We start from the raw sequence: 20481 nt of genomic DNA, 5'->3' as shown, positions 1-20481 counted from the left end.
GTGCCCCACCTCACTAATGCTCTTGGCTGAATGGAAGCAAGTCTCCACAGCAATGTTCCAACGTCTAGTGGAAAGCCTTCCCAGAAGAGTGCAGAGAGTTACAGCAGCAAATTGGGGGTTAATGCCCATGATTTCGGAATGAGATGTTCGACGAGCAGGTGTCCACATACTTTTGGTCATGTAGTGCATCTATGACAATAACGTTACCATGCTGTACTCACGTGCTGTGTATAGACACTCTGTTTTTCACAGACATGTGTTCACTGTTGGCTTTCCCTACTCATTGAAGTGCAAAACTTGACTTGGGACCCAGTGTCGTAAATGTAGCTTCTGCCTCCCTCTCCATTCCTCTCCCTATATTACATCTTCCTCTCTTTCTCTTCCCGTCCACGAAGAGAATAAATTGTGCTGACCTGAGTCTCACTGCCCTTTTAATGTATTTATCCCTCCCCATGGCCCTAACACAGACACCCAGCCTGACAGCTGAGCAGACCGTAGACAGACAGCAAGCTAGGCTATACAAATATACTCAATAGTCCAAACAGGCTTTCTCTCCTTTCGCTCACTTGCACTATTTGATGGGACTGGACAGCTGACAGCAGCAAATCCATCATCAGGTCTCTGCCAACTTGCTTTCACCTATCCTATCTTGTCAAATCGGTGCTGAATCTGACGAAGTAGATGAGCTGAAGAGAGAAAGCCATTGAAGACTTTTGAGATCAGTTGAGATTCACCCCCAGTCTCTGGTCCGCTCCAGTCCCCTGCTCACTAAACAGCAACCCCCTGTCCTGGAGGTGTCTCTGTCTGTCTGTACTCTTTTACTTCCCCATTCAGGCGGTATCCTCTGTGGTGGCCTGTAACTGGGTTTAGTGCTTGACTGCTACCCCCTGCTGGCTGTAAGGCCACAGTGTCTTCACCATCTCCTGCTGTGGTGCTGTGTTCACTGGTGTCCCCTCTGTCCGTCTGTGTGACGCTATGTCCATTGGTATATCTAAGTTGTTATTAGTGTGTATGTTCTTCTAAGTTTGGCTTCTATGTAGCATGCCCTTTATATAACTCTGTTGCTTGTGGGCATTGTGCGCCTTTCAGAGCATTGTGAAGTTATACTGTGAAGTTATACACACTATGTAACAACTGCCGTTTGAGTGGCACAGTGTTCCAGTTTGGGAAAACGGGTCTTGTGGTCCTATCAGTTGTGTTTGATGTTTTTTTGGGGTTTCTGATTTGTTCGCTTGCTTACATGGTTGCCATTTTGTTGCTGTTGTCCTGTTGTCTTCCAGCCGCCCCACTGCATGACAATGCCAAGCACACATTTTGCTAATTAGAACTGTGTAGGTCATAGCTCCTGTCTTAACTAAGACCAAGCTCTGCCTGCGCTACCCTCCATGGCCCCAGGGGGCAGCGACACGCAGCTGAGTAAGTTAGACAGCCCTGAGGCAGCTACACCACACAGAAGAGTTAGTGACACGCACTGGCTTTCATTGCTAACCCTGCCTCACAGTTAGTCAGCTGGCTCAGCTATGTTTATGTGGGAGTAGCATATAGGCTACGGTACAATACCAATAAAGCCATGCATGAGCTGCTTTTTGCCAGTTTATCATTCCTGTGGGAATATGAACTGAACAAATGGAGGTGAGCTCGCAGTTTGTATATATAAGCTGTGTTGTGTGCTGACGTGTGCCGCGTGGGATTTCTCGGCTTCACTGGCAGGTTGTCTGGCGTAGTGGGCCATCTGTGTGTCTGCCACTTCTCATGTGTGTCACGCTCCCAGATGACATTTCAGTCAGCCCAGTTGGGTTGTGTGTGTCACTTGTCTGTGTGGTTGAGGATTGAGGATACGCACTTGAGGTTTAGGGAACTGAAACTGTTCAACAACTCAAACGTTGCCAGGTGCTTTGGGTAGGGCGGACTATTGGAAGGGAAAGAGAGCTGGACTGCAGCTAAGTTGGGGCCTGTTAAGGTAGTTTTCATGGGATTGGTGGGCCCCTAAAGTCCCCAGTAGTGCTGCTGTAAACTGTGTTCTTGTACAACCAAATAACAATAGGCATCGACGACATTGAGAGTGCAATATCTCTGCACTCAGTACCATACAGGAAAGGGCCACTAAAGGAAGCATGGCGAGGGAGGGGGTCTGCATGCTGGTATTTGTGACCGGAGCACTCCGAGGGTTTCTAATCGCATCTGGCCGTCTCTTCCTCTCCTGCCGTTCTTCTTTCTCTCTGTCGTTCTCTGGATTTCAGCTCGCAAACAAGAGATCATCAAGATTACCGAGCAGCTGATTGAGGCCATCAACAACGGAGACTTTGAGGCTTACACGTGAGTTTATAGATTGTGTGCATACATTTAATTAGCTCCTAGTTTTGACAGATGAATAACCCCTAGCCCTGCTGATTTCCCTCTAAATGACTGGAGTAGTATGTGGAATGTGAGAGGGTGGGAGGTGCTGATGATACGGTGCCTTCAGAAATTATTCATACCCCTTGACTTATTCCACATGTTGTTGTGTTACAGCCTGAATTCAGAATGGATTTAATAGATATTTTTTCTCTCAGCCATTAACACACTTTTCAACCATGATGACAGTGAAAAAATGGTTTTAAACACAGCAAATGTATTAAAAATGTTAATTACATTACGTAAGTATTCACACCCCTGAGTCAATCAATACGTTAGAATCACCTTTGGCAGCGATTATGGCTGTGAGTCTTTCTGGGTAAGAGCTTTGCACACCTGGATTGTACAATATTTGCACATGATTCTTTTTAAAATTCTTCAAGCTCTGTCAAGTTGGTTGTTGATCATTGCTAGACAAACATTTTCAAGTCTTGCCATAGATTTTCAAGCCGGTTTAAGTCAAAACTGTAACTCGGCCACTCAGGAACATTCAATGTTGTCTGGGTAAGCAACTCCAGTGTATATTTGCCTAGTGTTTTAGGTTATTGTCCTGCTGAAAGGTGAATTCATCTCCCAGTGTCTGGTGGAAAGCAGACTGAACCAGGTTTTCCTCTAGGATTTTGCCTGTGCTTAGATCTATTCCATTTATTTTTTATCCCAAAAAACTCCCCAGTCATTGCCCATGTCAAGCATACACATAACATAATGCAGCCACCACCCTTATTGAAAATATTGACGAGTGGTACTCATTGATGTGTTGTGTTGAATTTTCCCCAAACATAACACTTTGTATTCAGGACATTAAGTTAATTTCTTTGCCACATTTTTTGCAGTATTACTTTAGTGCCTTATTGCAAATAGGATGTATGTTTTGGAATGTTTTATTCTATACAGGCTTCCTTCTTTTCACTCTGTCAGTTAGGTTAGTATTGTGGAGTAAGTACAATATTGTTTATCCATCCTCAATATCTCCTATCACAGCCATTAAACACTGTAACTGTTTTAGTCACCATTGGCATCATGATAAAATCCCTGAGCGCTTTCCTTCCTCTCTGGCAACTGAGTTAGGATGGATGCCTGTATTTTTGTAGTGACTGGGTATATTGATACACCATCCAAAATGTAATTACCATGTTTATATTCAATGTCTGCTTTATTTGTAATTTTTAACCCATCTACCAATAGGTGCCCTACTTTGCGAGGCATTGGAAAACCTCCCTGTTCTTTGCGATTTGATCAGTGTTTGAAATTCACTGCTCAACTGTGGGACCTTACAGATAATTGTATGTGTAGGGTGCAGAGATGAGGTAGTCATTCAAAAATCACTATTATTGCACACATGCAACGTATTATGTGATTTGTAAAGCACATTTTTTACACAAACCTATTCCCGCTTGCCTTAACAAAGGGGTTGAATACTTATTGACTCAAGCTTTTTAGTTTTTATTAATTTGTAAACATTTCAAAAAACATAATTCCACATTGACATTATGTGTGTAGGCCAGTGACACAAAATCTGTAACACGTCAAAATGTAACAACAAAATGTGGAAAAACCAAGGTGTGTCAATACTTTGTAAAGGCACTGTATGAATGAAAATTTCGTTTTCGTGTCAAATCGCCAATTGGCAACCCATCCCTTATGGGATTAATTGACACATTAACAAACATTACAATAATTCACTATGGTAACTAAATGATCATTCTTCTTCCAGTGTTCTCTGCATTGCGCATCATATAGAGTGAAAAAAATACAATACATCAATACATAATAGTCAATAAGGTTATCCAAACAATTATTACATTCCTAGAGCAGTACAATAATATACATACATATATACATACATACACACTGCATATATACAGTTGAAGTCAGAAGTTTACATACACTTAGGTTGGAGTCATTAAAACTATTTTTTCAACCACTCCACAAATTTCTTGTTAACAAACTGTAGTTTTGGCAAGTCGGTTAGGACATCTACTTTGTGCATGACACAAGTCATTTTTCCAACAATTGTTTACAGACAGATTATTTCAATTATAATTCACTGTATCACAATTCCAGTGGGTAAGAAGTTCACATACTCTAAGTTGACTGTGCCTTTAAACAGCTTGGAAAACTCCAGAAAATTATGTCATGGCTTTAGAAGCTTCTGATAGGCTAATTGACATCATTTGAGTCAATTGAAGGTGTACCTGTGGATGTATTTCAAGGCCTACCTTCAAACTCAGTGCCTCTTTGCTTGACATCATGGGAAAATCAAAAGAAATCAGCCAAGACCTCAGAAAAACAATTGTAGACCTCCACAAGTCTGGTTCATCCTTGGAAGCAATTTCCAAACGCCTGAAGGTACCACGTTCATCTGTACAAATAATAGTACACAAGTATAAACACCATGGGACCACACAGCCGTCATACCGCTCAGGAAGGAGATGCGTTCTGTCTCTTAGAGATTAACGTACTTTGGTGCGAAAAGTGCTAATCAATCCCAGAACAACAGCAAAGGACCTTGTGAAGATGCTGGAGGAAACAGGTACAAAAGTATATATATCCACAGTAAAACGAGTCTTATATCGACATAACCTGAAAGGCCGCTCAGCAAGGAAGAAGCCACTGCTCCAAAACCGCCATAAAAAAGCCAGACTACGGTTTGCAACTGCACATGGGGACAAAGATCGTACTTTTTGGAGAAATGTCCTCTGGTCTGATGAAACAAAAATAGAACTGTTTGGCCATAATGACCATCGTTATGTTTGGCAGAAAAAGGGGGAGGCTTGCAAGCCGAAGAACACCATCCCAACCGTGAAGCACGGGGGTGGTAGCATCATGTTGTGGGGGTGCTTTGCTGCAGGAGGGACTGGTGCACTTCACGAAATAGATGGCTTCATGAGGAAGGAAAATTATATGAATATATTGAAGCAACATCTCAAGACATCAGTTAGGAAGTTAAAGCTTGGTCGCAAATGGGTATTCCAAATGGACAATGACCCCAAGCATACTTCCAAAGTTGTGGCAAAATGGCTTAAGGACAACAAAGTCAAGTTATTGGAGTGGCCATCACAAAGCCCTGACGTCGATCCTATAGAACATTTGTGGGCAGAACTGAAAAAGTGTGTGCGAGCAAGGAGGCCTACAAACCTGACTCAGTTACACCAGCTCTGTCAGGAGGAATGGGCCAAAATTCACCCATCTTGTTGTGGGAAGCTTGTGGGATGCTACCCGAAATGTCTGACCCAAGTTAAACAATTTAAAGGCAATGCTACCAAATACTAATTGAGTGTATGTAAACTTCTGACCCACTGGGAATGTGATGAAAGACATAAAAGCTGAAATAAATAATTCTCTCTACTTTTATTCTGACATTTCACATTCCTAAAATAAAGTGTTGATCCTAACTGACCTAAGACAGGGAATCTTTACTAGGATTAAATGTCAGGAATTGTGAAAAACTGAGTTGAAATGTATTTGGCTTAGTTGTATGTAAACTTCCGACTTCAACTGTACACATACATACATACATACATACATACATACATACATACATACATACATACATACATACATACATACATACATACATACATACATACATACATACATACTATTAACAGACAAATAAATTCAGAAAAAATAAAAAAACAGAAGTCACTTGAACCCAGTCTGACACAAACAGAAGATTCACATGGTAGACAAGCCTATACACAATCTATATACACACACCATTAACCACACAGAAGATAAATATGTGTACTATTTAATTATATGTTTAACTGTATGTCTGATTTCCCTTCCAGGAGAATCTGTGACCCCGGGCTAACCTCGTTTGAACCCGAAGCTTTGGGAAACCTGGTGGAGGGCATGGACTTCCACAAATTCTACTTTGAGAACTGTAAGCATCTCTTATCAACAGGGAAATAAACATTGTAGTGTCATTCCACGAATAGTGGCTTTTGGGTAGTGTCCTTTGGTAAAAAGAAACTTTTTCATTTTAACATTCTGTCATAAAGAGCACATGTTCAACTTCATAACAAACACATATTCCCATCTCTTACTATAAAAGTGAACATTAAATGAATAGCCCACTGGACAAAAATGTGTTGAATCAATGTTGCTTCAACGTAAATTGGCAACATATTGTGACGTGGAATCTATGTGTAAAATACAGTGGATTTGCAAATAGTCAGCAACTGTTGTTTTGAGGGTGAAATTTCAACCACAGGTTTATGTCATCATGGTGACCAATTTTCAACTTCTTCAACCTTATCTCCACTATCAGAAAAAAAACTATAGGCTGGGCAGCACCTCCTACTGGAGAATTGATGTATCTACAGCAGGGGTATCAAACTCATTCCATTGAGGGCCTAGTGTCTGCGGGTTTTTGGTTCCAATGAAGACCTAGACAACCAGGTGAGGGGAGTTCTTTACGGATTAGTGACCTTAATTCATCAATCAAGTATAAGTGAGGAGTGAAAACCCGCAGACACGCTGCCCTCCGTGGAATGAGTTTGAGACATGTGATCTACAGCTGTCTCTTTGTTCTCCTGTCCAGCGTTTTAACCAAGCCCAGCCCTGCCAATGTGCTATCGTGAGAACGACTGTTGAGAGGTCTCCACTTAAAAAACTAAATAGATTTACTGTTACTATCGAAATCATTCCAAAAGGGTATGTTTAACAGAGCAACAAGTTCATAATATGTTGGATTCACGTCGCTATTTCAACCAAAAATCGAATAGGACTAAATCAAATCACATTTTATTTAAAGTGAGTTTAAAGTTTGATCTGATTTGATTTAGTCGTATTTATTTAACTTGGTTGGGATGGAGACGTGAATCCAACATACAGTATCAATTATTCATTTGTAGACACACTGAAATTAAAGCCCAACTAAGTCAGTGGCACAGATCACACTATCCAAGGAGAAGATAATCTCCTTCAAATGTGGATATTTTGTTGCGTTGACAACCAAGCACAATTCAATATAACAGTCGCAATACAGTAACTTGTCGACCAGTTAATAGATTATATGTTGGATTCATGTCTCCAACTCAACCAAAAATAAAAGTTAAAGAATAGGATTATGCCAGTGGCTCAGATGGAACAATCCAAATATCCTTTAAATGTTGATATTTGGTTGCTTTGTAAAGTTAAGACAATCTTACAAACTATTGTAACAGTAGTTATTCAACCTTAAAGGGTAGGTAGCATAAACATAACCACATGTAACATATGGATTTGCATTACATGCTGACCAGACCGGACACGTCACATGCGCGAGTGTCGCAAAATACATTTTGAAATCCATGTTATTCAAATATTGCACCCACACTGCTCGCGTGCACCAACGAGCGTCTGCGTTGCCAAGGGCTAAAATAGAACTCCTTTCTATTTCTGACGCAGATCGCGCTGAAAGTCCTGCCTCTCCCATCTCCTCATTGGTTTATAGAAGCAGGTACCCACGTGTCATCTCCTCATTGGTTATACCCACGTGGGTGATTGAAAGACGAACTGTTTTGCCGGTTGTCGTGGTAATACTATGAAAGTGAAGATGCCAATCACCATATAAATTCAAAGATGAAAAAGCCTGGAAGGAGGAGAGATGACTAGAAATCATTCAGTTGGCCGTTTTATGTGTAGATTAATTGTCGGAGTAGAGGACCTTGTTCATTTCAGGTAAAATAACAACTCAATGTTCATATCCCAGGACAAATTAGCTAGCAACAGCAAGCTAGCTAAATAGGACAAATTAGCTAGCAAGTGCAAGCTAACTAGCTAAATTGCCATAAGTGTTTAATGCTTTTCGACCTGTCCCCAAATTAATGTCATTGGTTCGGAGTTTGTTTTGATATTTTAACCTGCGTGTCGTGATTGCGTTTGGTGTAGGGGAACAAAATACATTTATGCACGATAGCACACGCGCGGTTTGGGTTCCGTGTTAGTATACGCATAAAAAGTCCCAATGCCAAGTTACACCTCACTCTTCTATTTTTTGAGTTGTTACATAAAACCGATCAGAATTCCGAAGTCATGTCTGAAAATGTTTTTCCGGGGTGTGATGTAATATGGAGGACCCGGCAAGCCAGCGTATTCCATATAATGTACACTCCAAAGGAAATAACTTCAAATGTATAGATCGTTTGCACTCATGACTACTGGTTTCAATTGAATTTTCCGCTAACTTACAAGCAAATAATTTATGAATGTATTGTTACAAATCAACTTGCAAGGTTGCCAACCAACTACTCTGCTAACGTTAGCCCTACCAGCCTGCTAACTTTAAGTTAGCACTGAATAAATCAGCGAGTTGCTATCAACAACTAGCTTACAGCTACATTAAAGTAAACCAATGCCATCTAACCAGTTGTCAAAGAATGTTAGCTAAATGCAGTTATTTTAGCCAGCAAGATAGCCAGCCAGCTAACGTTAGCTATTTAGCCAACTAGCTATTAGCCGTGACAGCCTAGCTAACCACCACAGTTATGGTTGGCAAGCTAGAGCCCAACCACTGGAGACCAGCTAGCTAGAACATAACTAACACAACACAACTAAAACATAACCTACGATTAAAAGCAAAGAGAGAGCAGATTTACAGATTGATGGTTAGGGTGTCCGATGGTAAAACATAAAAAAATAGCTCAGCTTGAGCTAGGTACCGAGCTAGCATACGAACTCGGTAGCCCAGATTAGATCCTCCATATGACGTTGAGAAATAGTGCATTGTGGGTAGTTTAGAAGTTATCTGGGTTATAAGTAAATAAATATGTAATAACCCCAAAACATAACTATGTTTGTACTTATAGGTAACCAGATCGTGACTACAACTAAGTTACTAAGTCTTTGACCACACTGTGTTGTTACATTGGTGAGTAAGAACTCATGCTTCCTACCCTTTAAAATGAGTAACACATCCAGGGCCACATTTTGAGATTACTGTCTCTATAAATGTCTTCCTATGTAACAATAGAAAGCGTGCATGTTCAAGATAGCATGCAAAGGCTGCAGGTCTGTGGAGATCTTCACAATTTCTTTAACCTCTATGGGCTAGGTGGGACGCTAGCGTGCCACCCGTGGTGCACTCCATCAACAGCAGGTGCATTTCAAGAGCGGCAAATTTGAATCCAAATAAATGTCAAAATTCAAATTTTTCAAACATACAACTATTTTACACCCTTTGAAAGATAAACATCTCCTTAATCTAACCACGTTTTACGATTTCAAAAAGGTTTTACGGCGAAAGCATAAATTTAGAGTATGTTAGGACAGTACATTTACAAGAGTTGTGTGTAATGTTTTGTCAATTCAAAGACAGGGTCACCAAAACCATAAAACCAGCTAAAATGATGCACTAACCTTTTACAATCTCCATCAGATGACACTCCTAGGACATTATGTTAGACAATGCATGCATTTTTAGTTCTATCAAGTTCATATTTATATCCAAAAACAGCGTTTTACTATGGCATTGATGTTGAGGAAATCGTTTCCCTCCAATAACCGGCAGTCAAGTCAGCGTCACAAATTAAATAATTAAAATTAGAAAACATTGGTAAAATATTATATTGTCATTTAAAGAATTATAGGTTTACATCTCTTGAACGCAATCAACTTGCCAGATTTAAAAATAACCTTACTGGGAAATCACACTTTGCAATAATCTGAGCACTGCGCCCAGAAAAATACGCGTTGCGATACAGACTAGACGTCATGTTGGGGAGATCTAAAATCGAAAATACTATGTAAATAATCCATTAGCTTTGATTCTCTTCATCAGATGTCACTTCCAGGTATCACAGGTCCATAACGAATGTAGTTTTGTTCAAAAAAGCTCATCATTTATGTCCAAAAATCTCCGTCTTGTTAGCACATGATCTAAGCCAGCCGGACTTCTCGTCATGAACGAGGGGAAAAAATATATTTACGTTCGTTCAAACATGTCAAACGTTGTATAGCATAAATCATTAAGGCCTTTTTTAACCAGAACATGAATAATATTCAAGGTGGACGAATGCATACTCTTTTATAACGTATTGGAACGAGGGTACCCAACATGAACTCGCGCGCCAGGTGTCTAATGGGCCATCATCGTTCCATGGCTCTTGTTCGGTCAGATCTCCCTCCAGAAGCCACAAAACACTTTGTAAAGGCTGGTGACATCTAGTGGAAGCAATAGGAAGTGCCAAAATATTCCTCAGCCCCTGTGTTTTTCAATGGGATAGGTTTAAAGGTAATACAACACATCAGGTATCCACTTCCTGTCAGAAAATGTCTCAGGGTTTTGCCTGCCAAATGAGTTCTGTTATACTCACAGACACCATTCAAACAGTTTTAGAAAATTTCGGGTGTTTTCTATCCATATGTAATAAGTATATGCATATTCTAGTTACTGGGTAGGTGTGGTAACCAGATTAAATCGGGTATGTTTTTTATCCAGCCGTGTCAATACTGCCCCCTAGCCCTAACAGGTTAATAATCTGTGCAGAATCTCAAATGACATTGATCACTTGCGCCACTATTTTTTATTTAATCTCAACTGCAATCCAGGTCATTTGATTGTGCTATTAGATGAAGCACAGTGATAGCACATTAAGGTGTTGAATAAAGAAACTAAATATCTGACATTGTATTCCCATTTAAACTTTGTTGTGATTTTAGATGGTTGAAAGTATAGTGATGAAACACTGAGAATTCAACCAACTTTTGGCTGTATTTTTGAGTGGGTGAATATAGGTTGTTATCTCATTGATGAACGCCTCAACCAAATATTACCCAATTGTCCACTTTGACATTTCGTGGTGTGCCCAGTGGGAGGGTTGACTATCTTAAATCAGGCTGTACTCTCCGTGTGACATGGGGAAAGGAAGCTGCTTGCGTGCAACAGGGAGGGGCAATTGAATGTAAGCTAAACAAAAGATTTGAACTTGTTGAAATATTTCTAGCCTCTCTCTCTATGGGTAACAGGGTTGACTTGGTATGCTTGAAATGCTCAGTTTTCCACAACAAAACACCAGAAAAAAAACATCTCGCCTGCTTTTACACTACGATATTTTTTGTATCATTTAAAAAGGGATTGTTTCACCATATTAAACCAAGAGTTCTGTTCATGTTACGGGGTTGACCTGAAACCTGACTATTGTCAATTAATCACCAATGAATAACTAGGGCTTTACAATGGGTAAAGTGGGTTAAAAATCATCCTAGAAGTTGGACCTTTATTTAACTAGGCAAGTCAGTTAAAAACAAACTCTTATTTTCAATGACGGCCTAGGAACAGTGGGTTAACTGCCTTGTTCAGGGGTAGAACGACAGATGTTTACCTTGTCAGCTGGGGGATTCGATCTTGCAACCTTTCGGTTACTAGTCCAATGCTCTAACCACTAGGCTACCTGCCGCCCCACGATGATGTGAGACATACCAAAAGAAAATGTATAAATACACACTGCTATTGCAATTTTTAACATGGTTTAGTGTAGTTAGAGCATAGATGTATGTGATCCAACTGTAAAATGTGTTTTATCAAAATGTATGCACAATGTCTGAAAGACATAAGACACTATTCGTGGCGCGACCCTATGATGTTAATTGTTGTATTTTTTGAAGAAAAAAAACATATACCAGGTAAGTCACTGAGCACACTATTTTACGCTAAAGGCCTGGTAACCATCTTTCTCTGTTGGAATCTAATCAAGGAAGAAGTGCATGAAGCCAACACATGTAAGTAGATGACTGAGTGTGTCCGTGTCTCCTATGTAGTGTTGAGCAAGAACAGTAAGCCGGTCCACACCACCATCCTGAATCCCCATGTGCACCTGATCGGGGAAGACGCGGCCTGCATCGCCTACATCCGCCTGACGCAGTACATCGACAGCCAGGGACGACCGCGCTCCTGCCAGTCAGAGGAGACTCGCGTGTGGCACCGCCGCGACGCCAAGTGGCTCAATGTGCATTTTCACTGTTCAGGAGCGCCTGCCGCACCTCTCCAGTGAACCTTTACCACACAGGTACTGACTGCAGAGAGCTTTATTCTAGGTTCTGTCTACATGTGTGCCCTCCCTCACACTCATGTACTGAAGTGCTGATACATACATGTATCTTTTTGTTTATGTAAAAGAAACTCCTCAAGCCAAACCTTCATAATGGTACACAGCGTACATCTTATTAACGTTATAGTCAACAAACAAGAACTAACGCGTTAGTAAACCCACAATCAAATCCATGTGTACAATCACGCAGTACAGGGTACAGCTAGCAGTTTAGCAGTTACACAGGCGGGTCCCGGTGGCAATAAATTAATAAAACCGAAAGCTTACCTTGACTTGGAAGAATTGCATATTTGGATAGCCTTAGCCAGCTAGCTAACATAAATAGCATTCCTCTCTGTTTGAGTCAGGTTGTTGAGTAGGCTAAATTAGCTGCATCAGCTATAAAAATAAATACAATGAAATATAGCTAGGTCTCTCTATCTTTGTTGCTCTCCTTAGTTTTTGAAGAAATTAATTTGGTCAAAACTGTTCAACTATTGTCTTTCTCTTTGAGTCTACTACTCACTGCCCTTTATGCACTGCAGTACTAGCTAGCTGTAGCTTATGCTTTCAGTACTAGATTCATTTTATGATCCTTTGATTGGATGGATAATATGTCTGTTCATACTGCAAGAGCTCTGATAGGTTGGAGGACGACCTCCGAAAATCGTCATAATTACTGTGTAAGTCTATGGAAGGGGGTGAGAACAATGAGCCTCCTAGGTTTTGTACTGAAGTCAATGTAGCCAGAAAAGGAAGGAAAATAGCTGTCCTTCGGCTACACCATAGTGCTACCGTAGAGAGGGCTGTTGATGCTACTGTAGACCATTGCAAAACAGTGATTTGGTGACATTTATCTAAAAAGGATAACTTTTTTTATGTTTCAATATATAAAAAAAAGGAAATTTTGTGAGTAGGATGGATCTCCCCTTCCTCCTCTGAGGAGCCTCCACTGCTGTATATAAACCTATTATAGTGTTGTAAACTCAGGAGTAGTTTGGAGAGGCTGCCCTGTGCATTCCCCACCACTCTCTCTCTCTCTCTCTCTCTTTCCTCAGCTTTGCCTGAATTCTGAAGCCGATTGGAACATTTCCTCTCATTGGTTGGATTGGCGCCTGGAGCCCGGCCGGAAGAGACCGCTTGAAGTTTACAATCCTTGGGGGAAAAAAATAAAATCAATTATATTTAAAAGCCAACCGACAACACCACCATAACCAATCCAGTCCAACCCTAGCTAGATGTTGGGGGCCCGGCTGGGGCCGAGACCCTCCCCTCAGGACAGTGCATGTTCTGACGCCCACAGGGGGGCGTGGTCTTGTTCTTTTTCCATGGATCCATATTTTTTGCCCTTTGTTTGGAAAGGTGTTTAAAGTATTAACATATGTACAAAAAATGTCACATTTAATCAACAACAATGATTAAATATGAATTGTCTATATAAAAAAGGAGCACACACCCTAATATTAGTGGTGGTTGTTTTTTGGTTTTGTTTCACAATGAATCTAGTTGTTTTCTTTCTTTTTTTGGATGCAAACAAATGCTAGGAGGGAAAATGTAAGAAAAAAACTAAATGATGATACTTAGTATTAGAATTAAGAACACCAAAGTGTAGACTTTAGGCCTCTTTAGGCATTTAAATACATTGTCTTAATGTAGATGTATGTTTTTATGGGTTAGGTGGGTTTCAGAAGGGACAGTGTTTTAGTATTCATATGTGTTATTGTGGAACTCTTCATTTTTATCCCCTGAATGATGCTTTATTTGAAGGTATTTTGTGTTTGAAGAGGATCATTTTTAAATGGGGACTTTATTTAATATAGTAATGTATACATCGATATTTATAAGGAGAAAGGGAAAAGACTCTTTACTTTCAGAGTTTGGAGAATGGATGTGTGTGTGAGTATGTGTGAGAGTGAATGTTCTCCTGTCCCTATTCAGGCTCTTTTGCAGTTTGAGATCCCGTGTACATACACACACTCTCACACAAGGCCCAAACTCCAGGCCCCTGTGCTGTGCCCTTTGGGTCTATAAACCAGCCTGCTCCTCCAGCTTCAGCCACAATCTCCTGACCAGCACAATCTGAAGTTGCAGAACACTACCATCGGTTTTCAGTGCTGAGTTTGCCATCTTCCTTTTGGCCTCTAGAGGGCACATGACACAGTCAGTCAAGCCAACTGATACTATTCTGACAAGAGGCCCCAACCCACAAACTCTGAAAGCTCGGATACCTCTCCCTTGTATCGTTTCCTACTATGATTTTAGCATGTTTGATCAATTTGGGGGGGTTGTCTAAAATGGCCTGTACTGTTTTGCACATAAATTTGAGACTCAATGCTGTTCTGTTCACTCCCCAGGTGAACGTTTCTGCAACTTCAGGTTAAGCTCGCCCACTCCTGGGGTCTCTACCTGTGTTTCTATAGCGAGCGACCCTACTAATCAGCTGTTTAGCTTTTAGTGCCACTCAGTGTGACGATGTCACCCTTTGCCTGTCTCTTGTTTTGGTCCCCGTCCTGTTCTCTAACGTATATCATCTTTCTTTGCTTGCCGTACCTCTCTTTAAAAGCATGTGAAAATGAGAATGCAGTAAAGTGGGGTGCTGAGTTGACCCGTGGCATGTCAGACCTCTGGCTGGGCATAAGATTGGATGGGACGGTGGAGGCTGGGTGATCTGGCTGGGTGATCATTACATAAGATGGGACGGTGGAGGCTGGGTGCTTGGGAGCCACGGTGAAAGCAATCAATGGATTGGTCCCTTTGTCACGGTTTCCGTTGTAACTGTTCTAGATGTTAGTGTTCTTACTGGTGGTATTATTATGAGTGATCTGAGTTTTCTTTTGAGATTGGAGCTGAAATATGGGGAGTCAGTTGAGGTGAGGGATGGGGCTCAGGCTGCTAGCAAATCACACCCTGTCCAACCCCCCCACACACATGCAGATAATGCCACAATACACATGGAATCAACACTTACGGTGTACTCCCAATGCAAATTATATTTGAATATATATGGACAGACACACAAAATAAACACACTCGAAACAGTCTCACTTTAAAAAACATATCTTTGTGTTGATGGTAAAACATTGGAACACTGTTTTTCACCGTGTTGTAGAAACTTGTGTGTGACTTCGTACCGCCAGTGGGGTGAAGCTTGCCGTTTACCCCTTCACTTCTGTGCTAAGCAGCTCCATAGTACTCGTGTTCCATTCAACCTGTCAAAGGCTGGGTACCAAAAAGCTGAAAAAACAACCTACCGATGATATCAAAAATGATATCAAAACGTGTTGAAGGAAACATGTTAAAACAAAACTTGTGCTCTGTTTTTATTACGAGTCACACGTGGCCCCGCCCACCCTATTGCTTGTGCTGCTGGGTGTTGTGACATATCTGCCATGAGACTATTCCCCTTTGCACCATGACGTGATGTATACAGTACTGAACTATGTGATGTTTTTTGGAGTAGTTTTCCCTGACTTTGCGCTGTGGGCATTGACCTCTCTCCCCCACCGGGCCTGATGCTTCCATTCATTGTGTGTTCACACAGCCATGGGAATGTTCATGTAAAAGAGTATAACCATCCAGTTTATTTTAATTCTTAAAAATAATTCAAAGGGAAGAAGAGGAGAGAAATAGTAGTTACTGAGGGAAGGACAGTTAACCTTTGATTATACTATACCTTACTGGCAGCAGGATAGGGAGAGAGACTTGATATACAAAAAAATTTTTAAAAAAAAGAATAATGAAAAATAAATATTAAAAGCCAGACTTTAATAACAAAAATATATATGCAGTTTTTTGAGGAAAAATATGCATGTCTTCTTTCTAGTAATATTTTTTACTGTCTGTGTTTACTTAAGAAATGGAAATCTATATATGTTACCTGCACCTTCAAGGTCAATGAAAATGGCTCTGTCTCAAATATTGAAATGAAGTGATGTATCACGTAAAGAAAAAAGTACAAAAAAAGCCTTAGCTTGGTATGTTTCTCTTTATTTGTAAATGTACTGCATTGTAACCATATAGTGAGGGGATGCATATGACTATACTCTGAGTTTTCATTTAGATGCTGGATTTTTGCATGACCATAAAATAAAGAAAATCATTACTTTAAAACTATCAAGTGTTTGTTTGAATGTTAGTAGATCATATCTTTGTTATTTAAACAAGAAACATTGAATAAAAATAACATTTCAACATAAGTTGTGTCCGGTTTGTCATTTTGTTGTGAGTGTGTGCTAGTCCATCCTTCCAGGATCTAAACGTTGCATCTTGTGTGTGTCAATAAATCACAAGAATATTACTGTTGAGTACATTACTGAATTTAGAGATAAATGGGAGGCTATTCTCAACAAGTGTTATTTTGACCTAATGCTACTTCTAATAGAAGAATCTAAAAAGGACAGACAAGTAGTCCAAACAGAAACTGAAGTAAAAAGGAAAATCACAGAACACAGTGACATTTCTAACAAAGCACAATGTGATGAGATCTTGTAAGAGAAAGTAGACACATTCACTCTTACATTGAAGCAAGTCAAGCTAAGAACATTTTGAAGAGATGACGTAGACTATAGAGATGTCAAGGTCTTTGCCTGGAGAAAACCAACCCAAAAGAATTCAGAATCACATCTGCAGAGGAGGAAGCCTTGATCTGTTTCTTTCAACTTTACAGGTGACGATGAGGATCACCCAGACACTCAGAGGCCAGCTCCTCCCAAGATTTTTTAGACTAGGAAGAGGAGTCACGCAGGTACAACAAGAGAGGGAGAGGACGCGGAAGAGGCCAACACGGAGGGGGAGGAAGAAATCAAGACTATCCAACCACACGGAGCAGGACCAGAACAAGGCTGTGATCAACATTTCTGGAGAACTCCTCTCTGATGATTGCATAAGGGTATTGTCTAAAGGACTGTCCTTTGCCCCCTCATATTCAACTAATGAATTTAATACAAAGATTGACCTATTTCGTTTCTACATCTGAAGGCCTGGTACAATCAAAACTTCTCTCCAACTACAGACGCCAGTGTCTCAGGTCAGGCAGGTTCCCTCAAAAACACCTTTTAAGCCCAAGTCCACTTTTTGTCCCGTCGTCCAGAATGCCACACTAAATACATTTGCCAAGAAGGTGAATTATGATGTGGAGAATCTGTTTAAGGGTAAAATTGACTCCAACCAAACACGACGTAATCTTTCTAAGACAGAGAGGGATGCAGTTGAATCATTGTCCAAAAATTAACAGATTGTGGTTAAAAAAGCAGACAAAGGTGGAGCTACAGTAGTGTGGAGTAAAGACAAATATGTGACAGAAGCCTACCGTCAAATAGACAATGATGAATTCTACCAATCTCTTACCTTCAACCCTACAGAGGACCTAAAAACTGAATTGAAAGGGATCCTCACAGAAGCTAAGGAGAATGGCTACATTTCAGACAATGAGTTCAAATTTCTTTTCAATGGCAGTCCGCGTATGGCATCTTTTTACCTTCTTCCAAAAGTCCACAAAAATCTTGAAAATCCCCCAGGCAGGCCAGTCATTAGTGGTAATGAAAGTCTGACAGAACCCATCTCTAAGTACATTGATTACTTTATTAAGCATTTTCTGACGTCACTCCCAGCCTATCTTCAAGATACCACAGATGTGTTGAACAAAATTAAGGAATTGAACAATATAGGTACAGCTTCCTTTTTAGTCACCATGGATGTGGAGTCTCTATACACCACCATTGAACATGAACAAGGTTTGGCAGCTATGCACAATTTCTTGATTACCCGACCTGAGACTGAGATGCCTCCTACAGAATTCATCGTCTCACTGACTGAATGGACTCTTAATCATAACATCTTTATCTTTCAGGACCGTATTTTTAAACAGGTCAAAGGATGTGCCGTGGGAACTTGCTACAGCCCTTCCTACGCTGGTTTGTACTTGGGTAAATGGGAAAATGACTTCATTTTGGATCCTTCTAATAACCATTTCTTTGACCGGATTATATGGTGGGAACGCTATATTGATGTTTGCCTGTTTTGGTCCGGCTCAGAAGATGAACTTATTTCCTTCCACCAATACCTTAACAGCATTAACCCTAACATCAAACTATGGAGTACAGCAAGGATAATTCATTTTTTGGACCTCGACATTAGTAAAAATGACAAAGGTTGTTTGCACACATCAATCTTTAGGAAGCCTACAGATGGGAATACCATTCTGAGGGCAGACAGCTTTCACCCCAAAAGGCTAAAAGAGAATATTCCATATGGCCAATTCGAAAGAGTCCGCAGAATTTGCGATCAGGAAACAAACTACAGTGTCAAAGCTGCTGAATTGGAGAATCGCTTCTTGAAATGGGGCTACAGCATTCAGGTCCTGAAAGATGCAGCTATAAGGGCTGGATTACTTGACAGAGAGAACTTGTTGCAAAGGGGAGTGCCTCGAGATACATCAGAGAGAGTGTATTTTGTTACAAAATACAGCACTGAAGCAGAGAACATTAAAAGAATCATTAAAAATAATTGGGGAATCATCCAAAGTGATACGCTACTACGCCAAGTCTTTCCTGAGCCACCAGTCATAAGCTTTAAGAGATGTCCTACCCTAAATGACAAAGTAGTCCAGTTATCTTCCGGGTGACTCTCAAAAAACTTGGCTTGACCACAAACCCAAGGGCTCTTTTAAATGTAACCATTGCAGAAATATTGCACAGAACAAGTATTTTGTTGACACAGCTTCCAAAATGGAGTATTACGTCAAGCATTTCATTAACTGCAAAACCACTCATGTCATCTATAGATTGGAATGTCCACAGTGCAAGGTGTTCTACATTGGACGGACAAAGAGACGCCTTCAAGACCGCTTAGCGGAACACAAGTACGCCATACGGGTAGGCAATGAAGACTACCCCATGGCAAGGCACTACAAGTCCTTACACCATGGCAACTCTGCCTCCCTACAAGCTATGGGTATTGATCATATTCCGGCCTCTATTAGAAAAGGGGACCGTCTTAAACACTTAACCAAAGGGAAAGTTTTGGGATTTACAAACTACAGGCCACTAAATACCCTGGTTTAAATGAAGATATGGATTTCTCACCCTTCCTGTAGGGTTGTGATAGGTCCATTTGCTGTCATCTAGTGGACATTTTGCTCAATTGCCCTCAGCTATGACTAGACTGTTGTTGTTCATGTTTTGTTGTGTTCTAGTGTACTATGGAATATATTGCTTTCTTATTCTTGACACTTCTCCCAGTCATATTTAAGGTTAGAACTACCTTTCTAAGTGTCCTGATACTTCTAGCTTGGAGTTGTATTTTTATGATAACATAGCTACAGTATTTCACTTTTTCATGTGTATAGTATTGCTTACTAGGTGTGTCCAATCAATTTTGTAACCACTCCCTCTTCTAATTAGGGCTAATTGGAAAAGCTGTTCAAAAGAGGACATTGAATTATTATTTTTTTGTACTCCCTGACAAAGGCCATGCAGCCGAAACACATCGAATTTTTTAATACTTTGTTTCTATTGAACATGCCATTTTAATTAATTATATGAAGAGTGCCTTGGTCCTTTCTTTTTGAGTACATTACTTATTTCATATATTTTGGGTACATATATTTCATTTTTCTGCTTGTTCATTATAGCCTGTCTGACTAATCCCTGGGAGTCTATCCAGCAAAGGGACATCAGAGATTGCGGTCAAGTCCCTTGTTAACCTGTTGGGGATAGGGGGCAGTATTTGCACGGCCGGATAAAAAACGTACCCGATTTAATCTGGTTACTACTCCTGCCCAGTAACTAGAATATGCATATAATTGTTTGATTTGGATAGAAAACACCCTAAAGTTTCTAAAACTGTTTGAATGGTGTCTGTGAGTATAACAGAACTTATTTGGCAGGCCAAAACCTGAGAAGATTCCAAACAGGAAGCGCCCTCTCTGACCATTTCTTGGCCTTCTTGATCATCTCTATCCAAAACAGGGGATCTCTGGCATAACGTGACATTTTCTAACGCTCCCATAGGCTCTCAGAAGGCGCCAGAACGTTGAATGATGACTTTGCAGGCCATGGCTGAAAAACAGTAG

The 20481-nt window shown here is 40.5% G+C and overlaps 1 protein-coding gene across 16 annotated transcripts in view; it reads left to right on the top strand.

The window, feature by feature from the left end:
- The window catches only part of LOC106606853 (calcium/calmodulin-dependent protein kinase type II subunit gamma), a 130490-nt gene extending 113884 nt beyond the window's left edge, over positions 1–16606 (top strand). For all 16 annotated transcript variants that reach the window (XM_014203345.3, XM_014203338.3, XM_014203277.3 and 13 more), the window contains 4 exons: positions 2241–2316; positions 6189–6283; positions 12142–12389; positions 13469–16606. In XM_014203345.3, coding sequence (XP_014058820.1) covers positions 2241–2316; positions 6189–6283; positions 12142–12374 — 404 coding nt within the window. In that variant the 3' untranslated portion in view covers positions 12375–12389; positions 13469–16606. The remainder of the gene's footprint in view (positions 1–2240; positions 2317–6188; positions 6284–12141; positions 12390–13468) is intronic.
- Positions 16607–20481: the final 3875 nt, after the last annotated feature.

This window comes from Salmo salar, chromosome 01, assembly GCF_965601325.2.
Source record: "Salmo salar chromosome 01, fSalSal1, whole genome shotgun sequence".
Classification (NCBI taxonomy): domain Eukaryota; kingdom Metazoa; phylum Chordata; class Actinopteri; order Salmoniformes; family Salmonidae; genus Salmo; species Salmo salar.
The sequence above is the reverse complement of the archived record's forward strand: the minus strand, read 5'-3'. Positions and strand labels throughout refer to the sequence as shown.